General features: G+C 43.3%; 2 protein-coding genes across 4 annotated transcripts in view; one reads left to right on the top strand and one right to left on the bottom strand.

Moving 5' to 3' along the window:
- HSPH1 (heat shock protein family H (Hsp110) member 1) overlaps window positions 1-7,522 on the top strand; it is a gene marked incomplete at its 5' end in the record, with an annotated part of 42,108 nt that extends 34,586 nt beyond the window's left edge. For 2 of the 3 annotated variants that reach the window (XM_079973551.1, XM_079973553.1), the window contains 7 exons: window positions 127-258; window positions 487-624; window positions 1,514-1,639; window positions 3,856-3,963; window positions 4,836-4,955; window positions 5,920-6,081; window positions 6,663-7,522. In XM_079973551.1, coding sequence (XP_079829677.1) covers window positions 127-258; window positions 487-624; window positions 1,514-1,639; window positions 3,856-3,963; window positions 4,836-4,955; window positions 5,920-6,081; window positions 6,663-6,857 — 981 coding nt within the window. In that variant the 3' untranslated portion in view covers window positions 6,858-7,522. The remainder of the gene's footprint in view (window positions 1-126; window positions 259-486; window positions 625-1,513; window positions 1,640-3,855; window positions 3,964-4,835; window positions 4,956-5,919; window positions 6,082-6,662) is intronic. The other variant, XM_079973552.1, reaches the window with a different exon arrangement.
- Window positions 7,523-7,626: 104 nt separating this feature from the next.
- LOC307214655 (cilia- and flagella-associated protein 337-like) overlaps window positions 7,627-19,250 on the bottom strand; it is a 36,897-nt gene continuing 25,273 nt past the window's right edge. Inside the window, exons 22-30 of the mRNA XM_079973422.1 lie at window positions 15,411-15,573; window positions 13,669-13,764; window positions 12,275-12,333; window positions 11,626-11,767; window positions 10,286-10,325; window positions 10,115-10,203; window positions 9,195-9,379; window positions 8,363-8,463; window positions 7,627-8,271 (exon numbers count right to left, since the gene is read on the bottom strand). Coding sequence (XP_079829548.1) covers window positions 8,094-8,271; window positions 8,363-8,463; window positions 9,195-9,379; window positions 10,115-10,203; window positions 10,286-10,325; window positions 11,626-11,767; window positions 12,275-12,333; window positions 13,669-13,764; window positions 15,411-15,573 — 1,053 coding nt within the window. The 3' untranslated portion in view covers window positions 7,627-8,093. The remainder of the gene's footprint in view (window positions 8,272-8,362; window positions 8,464-9,194; window positions 9,380-10,114; window positions 10,204-10,285; window positions 10,326-11,625; window positions 11,768-12,274; window positions 12,334-13,668; window positions 13,765-15,410; window positions 15,574-19,250) is intronic.

Below are 19,250 nucleotides of genomic sequence, written 5' to 3'. Positions count from 1 at the left end.
TGGAAAGCTTCTTGCGGTATCTTGTTTACAGCCTGTGTGTTATCGAGCATTAAATTTGTTGTAGATTCTTACTGAATCCATGTACATGTCCTGTTCACATCATTTGTGCCTGGGCTCCCATTTCAGAACTTTATCCAGCAGGGCAATCATGAGGCTGGAGCTCAGCCCCAGGTACAAACAGATGGTCTGCAGACGTCACAATCTTCCCCTTCTCCTGAGACTCCCTCTGAAGAAAACAAAATCCCAGATGCCAGAAAAGTGAGTGACCCTTTAATGCCTTCCGCCGAAGGAAAAGTAGAAATTCAATTAACTTGGTATAAAAGTAATCTCCCATCAAAAGACTATAAGCAACCTGGTGCTCCTGGCAACGTGTGTTGGCAGGATCAAGGTCGCTCGAGATTGCGCAAGAACTTTAAAAACAGACTTTCTGAGAAACGCCTGCCAATCTGGCATGTGCCAATGTTCTTTCTCTGCTGTCCGCCTCAGGGAAACGAAAAGAAGAACGACCAGCCTCCCGAAGCGAAAAAGCCCAAGATAAAAGTGAAAAATGTCGAGCTGCCTATTGAGGCGAACTTGGTTTGGCAGCTTGGAAGAGACCTGCTCAACATGTACATTGAAACGGAGGTGTGTGAAATGAGGGTCAGGCATTGTATATACAGATAGCAGTCACAACTTCTGAATGGTAGACCTTAAGTTGCTAAGATGGTACCACCCACGCACAGAGTGGGGAGGAGGTATTGGCATGCTCAAAGAAACCTAAGAGGGCAAAATCTTTAAACAACCCTATGAGGGTTGTGCATGCTCAGTGGGCACCATAGCGAGGTTGGTGGTAGTGGTGGAATGGGCACTGGCCAGAAGCACTCCACACATCCTTTTTTGTTGTTGCAGGTCCCACTTGTCTTAATCTCAGGCCCCATCTGCATTATACGTTTAAGGCTCGGTCATACCACTTTGGGCTTCCCCAAAAAAATCTTGGGAACTCTCGTTTGTTAAGGATTCTGAGAGCTGCTGGGAAAGTCCTGTTCCCCCTCACAGAGCTCCAAATTCTCAGAGTGGCTTTAGCGATTAGTCCCTCTTCCCAGGAAACTCTGAGAATTGTAGCTCTGTGAGGGGGAATAGAAGTCTCCTAACAAACTCAGTTCCCAGGATTCTTTGGAAAATTCTTATATCAATGTCTATAAGAATGTATGGGAGTATATTACATTTTGTGTATGTGTGTGTGACACATCTTTGTTCTCTTTCTCCCCCCCCCCCCCCCCCACTTTCCCACCTTTTTCTCTTTCACTATTTCTTTATAATAGAAATTCTTGCAATAAAAGATGAATATTATATTGGTGGCTATTTTAAAAATGTGAATAAATTTAAAGCTTTACAGTACTGCATTTGTTTCACTAATATTTACAGTATTGTAAACAAAGTCTTTGAAGGGCCTTTGTGTTTCATTTCGCCAAGTATAGTTACCTGGTCTTCAGAATCTGATGTATTAATGTAATTGTTTTTGTTAATCCAATAGGGCAAGATGATTATGCAAGACAAACTGGAGAAGGAAAGGAATGATGCAAAGAATGCGGTTGAAGAATATGTTTATGATTTCAGAGACAAGTTATCCGGACCATATGAGAAATTTGTGTGTGAGCAGGTACTTACTTCATTTATTCAGCATATTTCTGTACCACCCTTAATCAAGAATGCCTCTAAGATAGTTAGCAAAATGGAAGTTAAGTACCGTAGATATTCATCAAACAGTGGCTTCAAATATTTAGCGTATCGTAATGCCTATCCCAACTAGTTTTCAAAATATTATAAATTCATAGCTGTCAACTGTCCCTTATTTGACAGGAAACTCCCTTATCCCAGCGCCGTGTCCCGCTGCTGTCCCTTATTGATGATGTCCCTTAAATTTCCTGGGTTTCATGCTCGTCCAGCTTGGGAGGGAAGCAGCGGCTTGGGGTCCTCCTCCGCGCGAGAGAGCGTGCGTTGGCACCGTCGTCCTGGTGCAAGGAGTTCCATTGGCCCTTCCCCGCCCGAGAGGGGGGGAGAGAGACTCTCGCCCACACCACCCGTGAGCCCGGAGGTGGCAGCGGTGGTGGCAGCTGAGGAGGCAGCCTGAGGGAGGAGGAAGAGGAGGGGATGGGGAGGGACGCAGAAGGGCGGCGCTTCAGCGGCCGGCGCGGCGCCACAACCACCTCATGCCGGATTGACAGCATCTGTCAATCCTACCAATGTATGTAACTCTTTACAATAGCAAAATCCCTTATTTTGGCTGCTGATCCCTTATTTTTGAGGCTGCTGGTCCCTTATTTTCAAATCTGTACATTGACAGCTATGTAAATTCCACAAACAGGGTGGATTTCAGCAGCTCTTGTTACTTTTACAGTCAAATGTACCAAGTAGATTAGTTGGTACCAGTATCAACACGTGTGTAAAATTATTTCTAGGAAGCTTTTTGATAGTTGGTTTGTCAGAGTTTCCCTCAAATTCAAGGTGGTTGATTTTTAAATCTTGCTATTACTTGGCAATCAAAATCTCCTTCCTTTATGTTGGCTGCCTTCACATCAAGGTGAGGAAACTCTTCAAATCCAAGGGCTGCCTTCTGTCCTGGGGGGCGGTATATGCCCAATGGTGGTTGGGGGAGGCAACAGATGTCCCCACATAATAGTCAGTGTTTTTCCAGCCCCCCACCCCCATGGTTCTCCATCCAGGCAAGCAAGGGGCATTGTTGTAGTTCGTTAAGCAGCACAGGTACTCAAAGGGTGTGGCATGGCTCATGGGCGGGGGGTGGCTTGGGGAGAGTTGTGTGGGTCAGAGAGAGGGGCCTGCTGGGTTGCATTCAGCCCCTGGGTCTGCTCTGGCGCATCAAGAGTTTAAGGTGGTGCAGATGGGGCTTAAAGGCCCAGTAGGGAAAGGAGATCAGCAATTGGAGCCCAAGCCAGTCTTTAAGGAATGGTCCCTAGCAGGACTCTGGTTATGAATGTAGAAGCTAGTGAGGTAGGGACATGGAGTGTTAATCTACTTGTGGGGTGAAAGGGGCTCAGCCCACCACACTCCATTCCGTCTAGAGCCGTGGTTCCCAATGTGAGGCACACGCCCCACAGGGGGGCAATTTGATTTTTAAGGGGGGTAATTTGGAAGCTTGTTTAGACCAAGTTAATGGCCTTTAAGGCTTCCTCCACCTGAATAGGAGTTTACTTTTTGAATAATCTGAATTATATGTCACCGGGGGGGCACCAGGATTTTAGAGATGCTTAGGTGGGGCAGGGCCAAAAAAAGGTTGGGAAACACTGGTTTAGAGAGCCAGTGTGGTGTAGTGGTTAAGAGCGGTGGACTCGTAATCTGGTGAACCGGGTTCGCGTCTCCGCTCCTCCACATGCAGCTGCTGGGTGACCTTGGGCCAGTCACACTTCTTTGAAGTCTCTCAGCCCCACTCACCTCACAGAGTGTTTGTTGTGGGGGAGGAAGGGAAAGGAGAATGTTAGCCGCTTTGAGACTCCTTTCGGGTAGTGATAAAGTGGGATATCAAATCCAAGCTCTTCTATTGAAACTCAGAGGATCTTTTTGCCTTGAGAAGTCATTCACTGCAGGAGGGTTGTATTGTGTCAAGCCTTTCCCCAAATACACTGCGTGTGAGCTGGCTTCCACATTTACTGGAAAACCTCTTAAGTTTTCCCAGAACACTTAGGACTCCATTGTTAGGTTTCCCTCGGAGCTCCTTTCTCTCCTCAACAACAATCCGTCAAGATTGTGTAGCTTTATTTTGCACCAGTTAACATTTTGACTTGTTTTGTAAAGTTTCCCCGGTAGCAGGGGGGTAGGTTGGCACAATCTCGAAAACGTATTCTTGGGACTTTTGCTTAGGATCGCCACCGCTTCTCGGCGCTGCTGTCAGAGGTAGAGGACTGGCTATACGAGGAAGGAGAGGACCAGCCTAAACAGGTCTATATGGACAAACTGGCTGAGTTAAAGGTATGGTTACTTTCATGATGTAGGTTCAGGGGTCAGAACAACCTTTGCAACTATGTAAAGCTCAGTACAGCCTCCCATGTATTCTTCTGCTCTAGATTTTATCAGTGGGTTACAGCAGGTAATTTTTTCAGACCCAGGCCCCACTTTTAACCCAGACGTGCATTTGGGGAACTATTTTTTAATCTTTTACCATATATTTGCATGGTGGTCTCAGCCCACCAGTTGAAAACCCAGTTTATTAGAGAAAGTACAATTTATCCCATTATGAGGTGGTGTTTTGGTCAATCCTTAAGAGACCATATGAATATCTTCCTGGGTTCAGGGGCTGTCTAATAATTCTATTACTGGGATAGGTAGCAATATATCCGAACGTTGAAACATTCATTCACTCATTTTATTGTAAATTTGCTTTTATACACACACACACACACACACACACACACACACACACAAATCCTGCTCAAAGCGGCTTACAACAAAGAAGCAGGGATGCATTTCAACCAAACACTACAAAAACAATTTCATAATAACATAGCCAATCAAAAAATATAATAACCAAAAAACCACATTTCAATAGTCTGCATCTCTCAAACCTGCTTTGATTAATTCATCACTATCCGCCTTTACAGCTGGTCCTCCTACGGCTGTGATTTCTGTATTACTTTATATTTTGCCATTTATTTAATGGTTAGTCAACCATAATAAGCATTTGATTTATTGGTTTTTTTTGTAGGGGGGGGGTTAGAAGAGACTTTAGAGGGCAGGAAGATCCAGTGCAAGGGGCCAAAGACCTTTTCCTAGGCGTTTTAGGTGGTAGATAAGCCATCTAAATGTTTCCTTGAATGTATGGTGAATCATTCTGGTCTCTCTAGAAATTTGGGACTCCCATTGAAGCAAGATATCAAGAAGCAGAGGAACGACCAAGGTTGCTGGATGAGTTGCAGCATAAAGCGCAAAACTATGCCAAGATTACGGATGAATACAGGAAGAAGGTGTGTGTGATATCACTGAGAACGAATTTGATGTGTTGTTGCTACTTGTTCAGTTGATTTATATCCCACTTTTTGACTAATCATCAAAGCAGCTAATAGCTTAGAATTATAAATATGTTTGTAAAAATGTACACCCACAAAGCTGGATGCAAGAATTAAAAGCTGCAATGCACAACAATTAAGACGTAGATTAAAACATTTAAAAAATAAGCTATTAGAGCAGCATTTGTGGTGCAAAAGGTCTCATGAAATAAAACCATTTTAGCCTGCTATCTGAAACTTAGTGAGAATGGCAGCTGCCTGATATCTAATAAGAGAAAGTTGGGCCCACAACTGATGGGAGTTGTAGTCCAAAAGATTTGGGGAGATACTTTTCTTATATGGTGATTTTCATTCAGCCACTAGCCCACCAAAAACTGCAGAGTTGAAGACAACTCTGCAGTTTTTGGTGGGCTAGTGGCCAGTCTTCCACATTAATAATATATTTGATTTTATTTGATAATGGCCACAAATTCAGCATGGTTTTAAGGCCAGATAAGCATTTTTATTTAATTTCCATGTCCCATCAAAATTTTCCAGCTTCATGAAGACATCGCGTTTAGTCATAAAGCAAATTCCCCATATCTTCCTTCCAAAACTGTCATTATCACAAACTAATTTTAATGCAATACGAATTCCTTTTTATTTGGGAGATAATTAATCTTAAAAGCTTCCCCCCAGCAGAATTATTCCGCTCTTAGTTCAGGGGTTGGCAAGACAATAGCTGACAGCCGCATCAGACGTTCAGCTTCCGAAAAGCGTTTGAAAACCGGAACACTTACTTTCGTGTTTTTGGTGTTCGGGAACCAAGGTTCATAACTGACATCCTAGGTTAAGCATCAGATATAGGATATTACTTGTTCATCAGCTTGAGGATGCCAGGGAAAACATAATCTCCAATGTACTGCATTATTCTGTGTTTCAGGATGAGAAGTACCTCCATATTGACGAAACTGAGATCAACAAAGTAGAAAAATGTGTCCGTGACACAATGGAATGGCTACACAACATTCGGAACGCCCAAGCAAAGCAAAGTCTAGATCAGGATCCTGTCGTGTGTGTGAATGAGATCAAAGGAAAGCTGAGGGTAAGTGTTAATCATGGCACAGAAACACTTTCTGATGGTTCATCTCCCAGGATAGATGAGCCTAGGTGAAGTTCATTTTGAAGACAAAGGGGCAGAGCAGGGTGAACTACAATGCAGGCATAGATGTTGAGATATTGCAGGGCTTAGGGCTTTCCAGACGTCGCTGGATTACAACTTCCATCATCCCTGGCTATTGGCCATGTTGGCTGGCAGCTGATGGAAGATCCAACAGAATCATGAGGGCCATAGGTTCCTCATTGCTGGTACATGGCATAGGATTAAAGATACATCCTTTCCTCTCTGCACTTATTGGCTGCCATTTCTGGGAGTGGGAAGGTTTTGAACATGGTGACATCTTTGATGCACTTTGTATTACTAGATGTTACGGGGAGCAGGAGAGGAGATGCAGGGCTGCATGTTTCTGCCATCAGCCAGGTTATCGCAGTAAATTAGTTTCTGGCCTAAACAGAGCGCTTGCTTTTCAAGCACGTCAGGTTGACTGAGCTAAAATAAGGCAGTAGTTTATACATATTGGTCAACTGCATCAATATAATTTTTTGTTGTTTTATTTTCTGTTTCAGGAGCTGCACAGCTTGTGTGAGCCCATTGTAACCCAACCCAAGCCAAAGGTAGACTCTCCCAAACAGGAAGTGCCACCAGAACCATCGCCTAATCATAAAAACGAAGAGCTGGAAGAGATTAAGAACATTGAGACAGTGCAGCAAAATGGCGACTGTCACATAAACGAGAGCCCAGTTAACATGGACCTCGACTAGACCCAATGCATTTCAGTGAGCAGTTTCATCATGAGAAAAGACTTCAGGTGTATTATGTGATATGGGGGGAATGTAATGTTTGAGGGGAGGTATTTATAATTTGTTTTAAAGAGTTTTGAGTTCTGTTATATTATTTGGGGAACGAATATATTGAAACGGTAGAAGTTGAGATCATGATAATCCTAAAAGGAAAATTGCCTTGGTAACTTACAGATTCCTGTGGAATTGTGAACACTTAACAAAATCTTCTGTGCGGGAATTTAACCTTTTGTAATCAGTTAAGGCTACTTAATATCAAGGGAATGTTACAAAAGGTATTGCTCCTTTTGAAAGGGTTGCAGCTAGAGCTTTTGTAGACACCAAGGTGGTTTTCCTTTCTTCTCCATTTTTGATACGTTTCTTCCACTGGCAAAAGACATTCAGTCAAAGGCATACACGAAAACCAAAACTTAAAAGAAAATGTTCTTTGTACCCATTGTCCATAATATTTGCTAGACTAAAAAATTAGAAGGAATATGTGAAGCAGCATGCAGAATTGCTTAAGTTCAGTCTCTCGCTCAACAAGTCGCTTTCATGTGTGAAAAAGCTGAATGAAGGTTAAACTGATCCTGTTGTAAGTTCTTGTGGTGCCTTTAGTGAGCTTTAATAAAGTTCATTGAAATGGTGTGGTTCTTTACAGTCTTGGTTTTGTGTGTGTTGTATTACTCCGTTTCTACCATAGCCTTGGTCTCGGAAACTAACTGTTAGTAGCACATAAATACTTTCTGAATAAAAAATTAAACATTTACGGCTCAGTGGACTGGATGTAGCTTCCAGTTCAAGTAGGAAACCACTAGAGTGTAAATTAGCCATGTCTAACTTAAGTCTCACTGATTTTCCATGCATCTACTCAAATTATGACTTGAACCTAGACCCAAAGCCAACAGTTTTCAGTGGAAGAATTAAGCATGTGCCTTTAAGTCTCTCACGGTAAAAAGAAAAGTGAAACATACGTGCTAAACTCTAGTTTGCGCCATACGGGCTATCAATGTTTTTGTCGTCCATTTGAGCAGAGATGAGATGAGATCCATGAGATGAGACAACAGAACAGCAACACTGTTAGCTTTAAAGAGGAGGATTGTGGTCAGGAAAATTCTTTGCAAGTTTAGCTGAAGGGTGGGGAATAGTCCAACAGAAGAAATTACCCCAGGACTTTTAAGCATGCCTTGGTTCCAGTGACTTGGGCTCAGTTTCTTGCTACTCAGCTGCTCCTTTGTAATTAGCACTGAAAATGTCTGTACCAAGAACAGACAAATCAGGCTTCCGACCATTTCCCGGGAAACTGTCAATTTCATAATAGTTGATTGTGCGGTAAGTGTTGGGTCCCCCATGGCTAACCCGTCTGTTTAAAAGCTTGGATCGCTCATGCTTCAACCTAGGGGGTGGGGAAAGGAAGTTGCAGGTGGGAAGAGAAAACGCTTTGGAAATGCCGTCAATTTACTTGCCAGCCTGGGCTTCCTGCTTACCTCCTGCTTGAAGTGTTTGCATAAAGACGCTTGCTAATTTCATCTTGGATTTCCTCGCTGGTAACTGGAGCCGGGGAGAGCCGGGGATTAGAGACTGCTTCCTGCCAAAAGCAGAAGAACAGCCACTGCATTATTCATACACCTTAACTGCTGTTAGAATAGCAATAGCAGCCGGTGATGCTGCTGCTCTTGAATCTTCCGCTATGGAAGTTTTGGGAGCTGCTATGTTGGAGAATCCATACTGAAACAGATGGCATAAGGCTGGTACCCAATCAGATGGCAGCCATTTCCATTCTGTACTTTGCACGCTGTTAAATCATTCTCCTTTTGCTCAAGGTTTCATTGCCAAAATCTGCCTTTTAAGTTGCTCTTTCAGCATGGTACACAGTTAACAGGTTTTTCCTCCCTCCTGGATTTACATATTAATTTTAATAGGCCAGAGAGGTGCATTTAGCATCTACTGAATGGCAAGGTGTGCTTGTGGCTGCTTTAGGAGTTCTTTGTGCTAATCTTACTGTACCTTATATGCTCCCAGAATTCTTTGCTCGCTCTCACTCTCTCTGCCACCAGAAAGGGAAATCTGCAAAATCCTCTGGGCCCAGAGAACCATCCCAAGGAGCATAGGATTGCTCCCTTTAAAGGAAAAAAGCAGGACCTTAACAGAAACAATTGCTGGAGATGCAGGAAAATAAAATGATTCATCTTGCTCATTTTGCATTGACTAGCGGTGCTTTCATAACACAGACAAAGGCATACCTAAGAAACTGGTGGGGGCAGGATGTAGCTCATGGCCTCCCCCTATTAACTGCGCCACTGCAGTTGACTTACGAACCTGAGGTGTGGCAGGATCCTGAGTTATCTTCTCTTGCTCTGTGAGCTGCAAATCGGAGGGCTTGCCTTCTAGCACAGGGTGAATGGGCATACTTTGAGGATCGATCAGGATTTCATAAGGAACCATGGGATGTTTCCAGGAGGATGGGGTACAAATTTCCCAAGGTTCTGCTTGGCCAAAGGTTCCTATGGGGAGAGAAAGGAAAGGAACCCCTAAACAAGTGTAACTGAAGAAACAGCATGTGATGGAAGTAGCTCCTTCAGTAACTTGAGGCTGCAGAGAGCATTTCTAAAAAGAAATATTACTTATGAACCCAGGGCCATTGTATTTCTTAAACAGGATGTTGGTCAAATAGCAGTAGCTTCCATTTCTCTTTTATTGCAAGCTCTTTGGTCTTCTCCGGTGATGCACACACAGAGATGCAGCTGCATCCCTTCCAAACTCTAATTCAGGAAGCTGTCACCTGTGCATGTCCTGTCATGGGAACTTTTTAATGCCTGATGCTGTATTATTTTTAATATTCAGTTGGAAGCCGCCCAGAGTGGCTGTGGAAACCCAGCCAGATGGGCAGGATATAGATAATAAATTATTGTTATTGTTATTGTTATTGTTATTATTACTGTCTCAAATGTACACACCTTGGCTTAATTGCAACGGACATATGGCTTAAGTTTTCAAATCAGACAGAAGCTGGTTCGAGGAGAAAACATATCAAACAGCAGTATTTCTCAATAAACTACAGGGCAGATGCAGCTAGATTTGCATGTGCACAGCTTTAAACACCAGCAGTGGGTGCTCACTGGAGTCCTAGTAAATGTTAATGTGTCAACCGTCTATGTTAGGTTGCATTCCTACACAAAGCTGTCAGTTCCTCTTAAATGAGTAATATGGTCCTTGTGTTTTGTGCATGTGCCATTTACCAATGTATTCTCCATCCAGGCTCCACAACCGAACAGTACGGTCAGTTGAACAGGATAGCAGGATGTTCTCTTCATCTATAACTTCTAGCCTATTTGTCAAGCCAGAAATGACAACCAGTTAGAAACCCATGTGCACAACTTATTTTTGTTAAAGGTTAAGCCAATACTTACGATGGAACCAGATTCAAATGAGCTCTCCAGTGGTTCACATCTGTGGCAACAGAAAGGAACAGAACATAGGACTCAGCTACATTAGTAAAGAAAAAGAGTTTTATGTGCATTATAACACCATGTCACCAGATGGAGCTGTGGAGTCCTGTCCTTCGGCAACGTGTTTTCCCTTTATGAAGTTCACAACATGTTTTTCTGAAACACTTTTTTGATGTCTCTAGATCCAGCCTCAGTTCATGGATAAAACATACATTACAGTATGTACTAACATACAAAAACAGTAAGGTGTGTTTGAAGTCACATGAAGGGCAATCCTATACATGTCTACTCAGAAGTAAACACCATTGATTTCAATTGGATTAATTCCCAGGTAAATGATATTGCAGGGACACAGGTGGCGCTGTGGGTTAAACCACAGAGCCTAGGACTTGCCGATCAGAAGGTCGGCGGTTCGAATCCCCGCGACGGAGTGAGCTCCTGTTGTTCGGTCCCTGCTTCTGCCAACCTAGCAGTACGAAAGCACGTCAAAGTGCAAGTAGATAAATAGGTACCGCTCCGGCAGGAAGGTAAACGGCGTTTCCATGCGCTGCTCTGGTTTGCCAGAAGCAGCTTAGTCATGCTGGCCACATGACCCGAAAGCTGTACGCCGGCTCCCTTGGCCAATAAAGCAAGATGAGCGCCGCAACCCCAGAGTCGGTCATGACTGGACCTAATGGTCAGGGGTCCCTTTACCTTAAATGATATTGCAACTCACTGAGTCCAACTGGACTTGCTTTTAAGTACACATGTGCATTTGTGCTGTCAATCTATAACCCAAAAGCAAAGATGCTAAACATCTCTACTTTAAGTAAAATGTGTTGTAATCTTCAAGCCTAGTCAGAGGAATGTGCCATTCTCCAGGCACCCGGCTCAAATTACTTATTGACCTCCCTGTCTGCGACTCCCGGCAGGAGACAGGCGGGGTCTCTATCGGCGATCCTCCTCAAACGTGAGAAGAACACACCACTCTTCCCTCCTCCCTATCTTCCCCAGGAGGGGGAAAGAGACAGACAGAAATGTATTTACATGCCTTTATTTCTGTCTATGCAGCAGTACAGAGAAACACGTCTGTACTCTCCAAACACCAACAGCAGAGAGAGAAACTCCACCCCTGTACTTCCAGTACATGTCAGGTGACACTCTGAGCTAACATCCGGTGCTCAGTACAGTGAATAGACTGTCCCTTTGCTCCCACGGTACAGTCACAAACATCAACATCCTGTTTGGCTTTTCCAATCTATAACCCAAAAGCAAAGATGCTAAACATCTCTACTGTAAGTAAAATGTACATGTAGACATACACTTTGGGGCTTCTTGTTCTGGATCCTGAAGAGCATAATCTTTGATGTCATGGACATACACGTATCCATCCTCATCGGCAGCATACAAATATGAATCATCAGCAGTCGCGGCAATGCTGGTAATCAAGGATTTCCCTCTTGACTGGATCACACATTGATGCAAACCACGTTGTTAGTTAACACAGTTACATAACTTCTCTATTCTAATGGGAGGAAAACTTCAATCTCCATGCCAGAACAATCAAGGTGTCCTGAAGTTGTCATCATCTAGCACAGCTTTCCCCAACCTTGCACCCTCCAGATGTTTTGGACTACAACTCCCATCAACCACAGTCACCACAATTGTGCCACCCAAGGGCAGCCCCACATAAAGTGCATTGCAGCAAGCCAGCCTTGAGTTACACCTAGCCCATGGGCTGCCAAATCACTGCCCCTGATTTACACCACCTGGGAAGCAGGTGTTAATTGCAATTTGTACATGGGGTCATATGTGATTAACTAACATGGTTGTGGCTTTGGGCTACATATATCACACAAACATTTCAGCTCACAGTACATTCAAACAGAGAATGTTAAGCCTTTGCTGCAATTAAACACAGAACCCCCACCCCAGCAAACATTTCGGCAACTTTCCATCCGCGAAACTTACAGGTGCAAAAGTTGCTATAAGTGGATCTCCAGTGCGCAGGCTCCAGAAATACAGATGGCCTGAAAAATTTGTAACAACAGGGGACAAACCAGTACCAAGCCAGTATCAAAGCAGAAGCATACTTTTGTGGCAACAAAGCATTCATGAGAGCAGAAATGTCTGAAGGCCAGTTCACATAACTGAACGTGTGGCTTGAAGTGGCTCTTAACATTTGAGTAATCATCATGTAACCAGCGGGATTTGTAATGATGATTACAAGCGGTCCTACATAACAGCTCTCCAAATGAGAGACCACTGGATTATGGGACACAGGGAGAATCTCTGGTGAATTTTTGAGACCAACAATTTACACCAACTGGAAATAACAATGAAGGAAATCCAGTCTGTCCGTCTTGGTTGCATTAGAACTAAACCAGGAGAATGTAGTAAATGAAATCGATGCCTGAAATTCAGCACTCCATGATAGTACAACAGTAATGACAAAATACAGTTGGTAGATCACACTCCTATACAATGTTTAAAAGGCGCAGGATGCCAAGGCCCAGACCTTATGTCCTCCATGGCCCCTGCTCCACTGTCCCTAAGCCTCAGGCCTCTTATCTCTTGCAGGTACCCCTCCTTCATGATCCTAGCAGCATGCGCAACTTTGTTACCTTAGAAATCAGCATGGCAATTACTTCCTGCTCTGCAAAGGCATGTGCAAGGGCTTCTGCAGTGTTGTTGACAGACAAACCTTTGGCCCTGCGGATGTCGCTGAACCAAAGCTCCCATCGTCCCTGGCCATGGGCCATGCTCGCTGGGGCTGACAGGAGTAGCAGTTGAGCCACATCTGGAGGGCCAAAGGACCCCCACCCCTGTTCTATATGCTTCCACTTGTACAGGAGGCTGCACAAGCCCTTTCCCCATAGGGGAGTTGCTCCAACCCCTTGATGATTTTGAATGACTAGGTTAGTTTGGTTGCCTTGAGTTTTGGTAGGCTACAACACCAGCGGGTTGTACAGGGACGCGGGTGGCGCTGTGGGTAAAACCTCAGCGCCTAGGACTTGCCAATCATCAGGTCGGTGGTTCGAATCCCCACGGCGGGGTGCGCTCCCGTTGCTCGGTCCCAGCGCCTGCCAACCTAGCAGTTCAAAAGCACCCCCGGGTGCAAGTAGATAAGTAGGGACCACTTACTAGCGGGAAGGTAAACGGCGTTTCCGTGTGCTGCGCTGGCTCACCAGATGCAGCTTGTCACGCTGGCCACGTGACCCGGAAGTGTCTGCGGACAGTGCTGGCTCCCGGCCTATAGAGTGATATGAGTGCACAACCCTAGAGTCTGGCAAGACTGGCCCGTACAGGCAGGGGTACCTTTACCTTTACCTTTTACAACACCAGCCACATTTCACCCATCTTACCTTGTGGCCCATTGGAAACAAGCGAGGCTGCAGCCGATTCAAATTTCACCGCCCGGGTCTTTAGAAAGATTATGCGGCTAACACTTGTATCGACAGCTGGGGAGGGCAAAAAGAGAAGACTTGCTCCTTTAAAGGAAACAGCATTAAATATTCAAATACTTTCATTAAGCTACAGTCAAAAGGCACAATTTGCATGCAAGCACTCCTGCCATTAACTTTCCTGATGTTTACATTTACATTTCCACTCCCGTGGATTTCAGATGCTTCATTCCAAACCCCCTCTTACTATTGAGTAGATAAAAGGTGTTTTGCTAGGTTGAACTCTGAAATGTATACAGTGGTACCTCGGGTTAAGTACTTAATTCGTTCTAGAGGTCTGTTCTTAACCTGAAACTCCTGGGGCCTCCTGCTACCGCTGCGCCGCTAGAGAACAATTTCTGTTCTCATCCTGAAGCAAAGTTCTTAAGCTGAGGTACTATTTCTGGGTTAGCGGAGTCTGTAACCTGAAGCGTATGTAACCTGAAGCTTATGTAACCCAAGGTACCACTGTATAAGACTTGCTAGATTTTTGTGTCTGTATGGTATAAATTTATTAAGTGCCAAATCAAAGAATAAAAACTCTTTGTCTCACTTCAGTTAACTAGGATGGGGGATTGGGCCTCCTCTGTTGCCATGCCGAGACTTTGGAATTCCCTTCCAAGGGAGGCCTGCCTCACTCCCTCACAGTTAGCTTTCTAATGCAATGTACAGTGGTACCTCAGGTTAAGAACTAAATTCATTCTGGAGGCCTGTTCTTAATCTGAAACTGTTCTTAACCTGAAGCACCACTTTAGCTAATGGGGCCTCCTGCTGCCGCCGTGCCGCCAGAGCACGGTTTCTGTTCTCATCCTGAAGCAAAGTTCTTAACCCGAGGTAATATTTGTGGGTTAGCGGAGTCTGTAACAAGAAGCGTATGTAACCCGAGGTATCACTGTAAATACCTGGCTGTTTTGTCAGGCTTTCAGTCTGCCAACTGACTAAAAACTAAAAGTAATCTAAAAAAATAATAATCTAAGTGTTGCATCTGACAATATGCAAGTTGCATTTCATTCACACAACTGGAGTTGCCCTTTCTCTCCTTGCATGCCCCCAAAATCTGCTCCAGGGGGGTCACCGAAATGTAGCAGTGTTTATTTCCTTATGGCTTTCAACCTGACCCTATGAATGCATGCAGAGTTGCCACAGACCAAACAGTTGTTTGTACTATAGCAACTCAAATAACATATGCATGACAAATGGGACAGGGATGGTTGTTTAAAAGTCCTTATTTCAAGATAATAAGAGCTGTATACCAAGACATCTGCTCACAATCACAATACTATTTGCAAGGGAGGGGTGTGTGTGGGACTAGTACTATATTAGAGACTTCAGACCTTAACTGAAGATGCAGGGTCACTTCCTGCCCACCCATCCGCAAATTGGGAGCTGATGTGGAAAGTTGTAAAAAACAGCAACTGTCATTATATTGAGCTGGCTACGTCACATCCTTGTGGGGTAGAAAATGGTGTCTCTCTCAACCATAACAGGCCTGTTAGCCAATAAAACAACTTGGGATGGGCTTCACCTTTCAACTTCCATGTTTTTCATGTCTATTCAGTTCCACAGGCAATGATTCATACAGAATGATTCATTCAGACATAGTAGTCCTGGATAAAGGGTGAATCTGTTTTCTGCAGTATCTTTTTTAGACAAGTGAAACTTACGTTTGGTACTAACAGAGGCAGCGGCAACCGAAGTGTGGAATTTATGACATATGTGACCAGAGATCATATTCCAAACAATAATTTCACCATCATAACTTGAGGTTGCAAGGAGAGTAGGTGGGCACTGAGCAATGCACAAAATATCTTCTTTGTGTCCCCGGTTCTGGGAGAGAGGGAGTGAAAAAAACAGTGCTGGTTGTCCTTTGTGCTTGTCGCTTCGGAGCTGTATTTCATGTATCAATCAATGGGCAGTTCAAGCCCTGCAAACTGGCACCACATAAGACTGAACTGTGGTCAACCACAAAGCCTCAAATGTCAATATTGCTGCTATATATCCATTCCCCCCCCCCATTGAGAACAAGTCTTCATAAAAGATAAGGTAGAAACTTTTAGCAGACCAACTTTTACCCCTTAGAATGTACAGGACTTCTGGGTTATATTGAGCTCATAATATACGCTAGGAATTTGCTGAAGCTCAGCAGCTCATGCACATTCACAGAAAATAGTAAACTACAGAATATCCCCCTTATTGGGCCCTCCTTCACAGAAAAACCAACAGTAGTCATTTGGTCTCTACTAGGGATGTGAGAGAAATCATTTTGCACTTCCCGAACAGATGTGCAAACTAAAATACAGGCATACTTCCTAGTTTGCAAGTCTCCTGATTTTGCAATGCAAATGGGAAAGTGCTCATAAAAAATGATGATATTAGTGAAAATAAAGTTTAAAAAGCTTTATGTTACAGGCAATTGTTTGCAAAAATGTGTGTATATTATAGAGAAAATTCCATACAGAAATGCATATATTAAATGAAATGCATTCAAAAGACATTTGAATTTTCATGCATACTTTTTTTTTTTTTTTTAATGCAAACTGATAGGAAATGGGGAGAACTGAACTTAAAGGCTGGAAAAAAGAGAACCAGGCAAAAACTGAAATTGTCCAGTTTATCCAGTGCTAGTTTTAGAGTGGATCTGCACACAGGGGGGGAAACACTATAAAAAGTCATAAATCATAGAAAAAAGGGAAAAACCGCTATATAAAATTGCATAGAAAAATTTTGCGCTGGACTTCCGGTCGGCGCCAGCGCTTAATGGCGGTCCGAGCCTCGAGCTCCGAGGCAGGACTGCTCCGTTAGTTCGGGTCTTACCCGCTACGGCAAGCGGGGGACCCCTAAAATCACAGGCGCGGAGCCTGTGAACAAAGGAGATTCGGTGGGCACCCTTTGCGCCCCCCGGTACTGTGAGGGAGCCTTTTTAAAGGCTTCTGAGCGGCATCGGGGTAAGCGCGGTGCTGAGAGTCGTCACCCAGCTAGCGGAGTGAAGCCGCGTCGCCATGAGCGGAGAGCGCCGATTCCTTCCTGCAATTGGAATTTGACCACAACACCCGTGAGTAAGATTGGAAAAGTAACGGGACTTTAAAAAAAAAAAAAATTGGCTGAAAACGGGAAAGGCAAAAATTAAGGAAGTCTGCCTCCCCGGAACTGCAGAAGGAATAAAGCAACGAAAATCAAGCTGCACTTAAAGGGAACCTTTCTAATTTTTTTAAGCTGTCAAACTGACATCGGACTTAAAACCTCCCCCCAGATTGGCAGGAGAAGGGGGGAAGGGATTGGAACGTTGTTAATCTGCTGGAAAATTAATGGAAAATTAAGACCTTCCATTGCCAAATCCCCTGGGGTCGGGCTGCCCAAACAAGACACCGGGATGTGGACTGTCAAACTTTGAGAAGTGGGGACTTGTTTGCAAAAAAGTTATCGGACCTTAGATGTACTTTGCTGCATTTTGGTCACATAGAAAAATAGAGACATTACAATTTGGACATTGGAAACTTTTGGCTACTGTTATACTCCCTTGCTTCTTTGTTTTCTTCATCTCTGCCATTTGGATACAATTGAATGCTCCCTCTAGAGGGCTCTATCTGAAACTGTTGCACTTGAAAAAGTAACAGTGGGATTTTCCACTTGGGAATCAACTCTGTGAAAACGACCTTGAGGATATGAGTGCCCCTACAGAAGAGATAGTAACAAGGCAGAAAGCAAAACAATCTCACAAGAAAAGGGCCTCTATATCAGGAACTGCAGCTGTGCAGGAAAAAACACCAGCTTCTATGGATCCTATGACTCAGGCTCTACTTAAAATAAATCAATCCCTGGAAGCATTGACAAAACTTTCGACAGAGAATTCTAAAAAATTAACAGAGTTGACAACAAGGTTGGATGTGAATACGGCTAGTGTTGCATCGAACACAGATTCTATAAATAGATTAATTCAGGAAAGTTCAGAAACACGAAAGATTGCAGAAAGTGCAAAAATAACGGCTGAAGAGACAAGGGAAAAATTTGGGCCTATTATTAAAAAAGTGAATGAGCATGATGCAGCCCTCTCCTTACTGGAACTTCAACGTAAAGAGAAGAATTTAAAATTTAGATTGGTGCCTGAAGGGGAAGGGGACAACCTTGTGAAATTTCTCACAGAGAACATCATAACTTTTTGGCGGGAGGAATGGGAGGAAGATGAGGAACTTGAGATAATATCAGCCTTTCGACTGGGTAGAAGGCAGGACAAAAAACCAAGGGACTGCTTAATTACATTGAGATCAAAAGAAGAAAGAGATAGAATATTGAATTTGCACTATCAAAAGGCATTGGTGATCCAAAATTGTCAGATACAGATTTTTAAGGACATTCCTAAATACATTTTAGAGGTGAGAACATATTACAAGAGTTTAGTAGACCTGCTGAAGAAAAACACTATACCATTCAGATGGGAATTTCCACAAGGATTGTCCTTTAACTTTAATGGAAGGAAGATTAAAATAAAAACAATTCAGGACAAAGAACTATTTCTAGAGAAGTATCTGGAGGATCTGCAGAAAGGAACCGTGGAGGAGAGGGAACCACCCGATATAGCAAATTTGTCATTTGGACTTTCACTACCACCATCGGAGGAAGAGCAGAAGCTTGGAGCAGTTGGAGGAACAGCTACCTAAATACAAAATGTCTCTGCAACTCCTTAGTTGGAACTGTAATGGTTTGAACCTTCCTCGGAAAAGAAGACAGGTTTTTCACATTTTGAAGAAAGAACAATTAGACATAATATGTTTGCAAGAAACCCATATTGCCAGGATACACAGGAAATTATTAATAAATAAGAGACTCGGTCAAGAATTCATCTCATCAGACAAAGTAAAGAAAAGAGGTGTGGTGATCTATGTAAAGGAAAAGTTGGCTCCAAAATTAATATTTAAAGATGAACAAGGAAGATACCTGGCAATTGAAATACAAATTCAAGGAGAAAAGATATTAATTGTGGGAGTTTATGCCCCAAATGAAGGGAAGGCTGAATTTTTTAGGAAGTTGCATGAGACATTAGTTGACTTTTTAGATTATAAAATCCTAATGATGGGAGATATGAACGGAGTTGTCTCAACAAACATGGACAAAGCACAGAGACAAGTGATCTCGAAAGAAGGGAGACTACCAAAGATCTTTTTTGAAATGACTGAAACAATGGACTTGATTGACATTTGGAGAACTAAGAATCCTTTAGAGAGAGAGGGAACTTTCTTCTCAGAAGCAAAAATGACATGGACAAGAATAGACCAAATTTGGATTTCTAGCAGTCTGGCGTCAAGAACAAAAAAAGTAGAAATCTGCCCAAAAACGTGCTCCGACCATAATGCGGTCAAGATGGAGATGAAACTAACAACAACTGGTTCCTTTAGATGGAGAATGAATGACACCCTATTCAAGGACGAAGAGATCCATAAGAAGGCCCTTAAAACATTAAAAGATTACTTTGAGATCAACAAGAAAACAGATGTGGAAAAAAGAATAGT

Source organism: Podarcis cretensis (genome assembly GCF_951804945.1).
Source record: "Podarcis cretensis genome assembly, chromosome: 4".
Classification (NCBI taxonomy): domain Eukaryota; kingdom Metazoa; phylum Chordata; class Lepidosauria; order Squamata; family Lacertidae; genus Podarcis; species Podarcis cretensis.
This window is presented reverse-complemented; position numbering and strand designations above follow the sequence as displayed.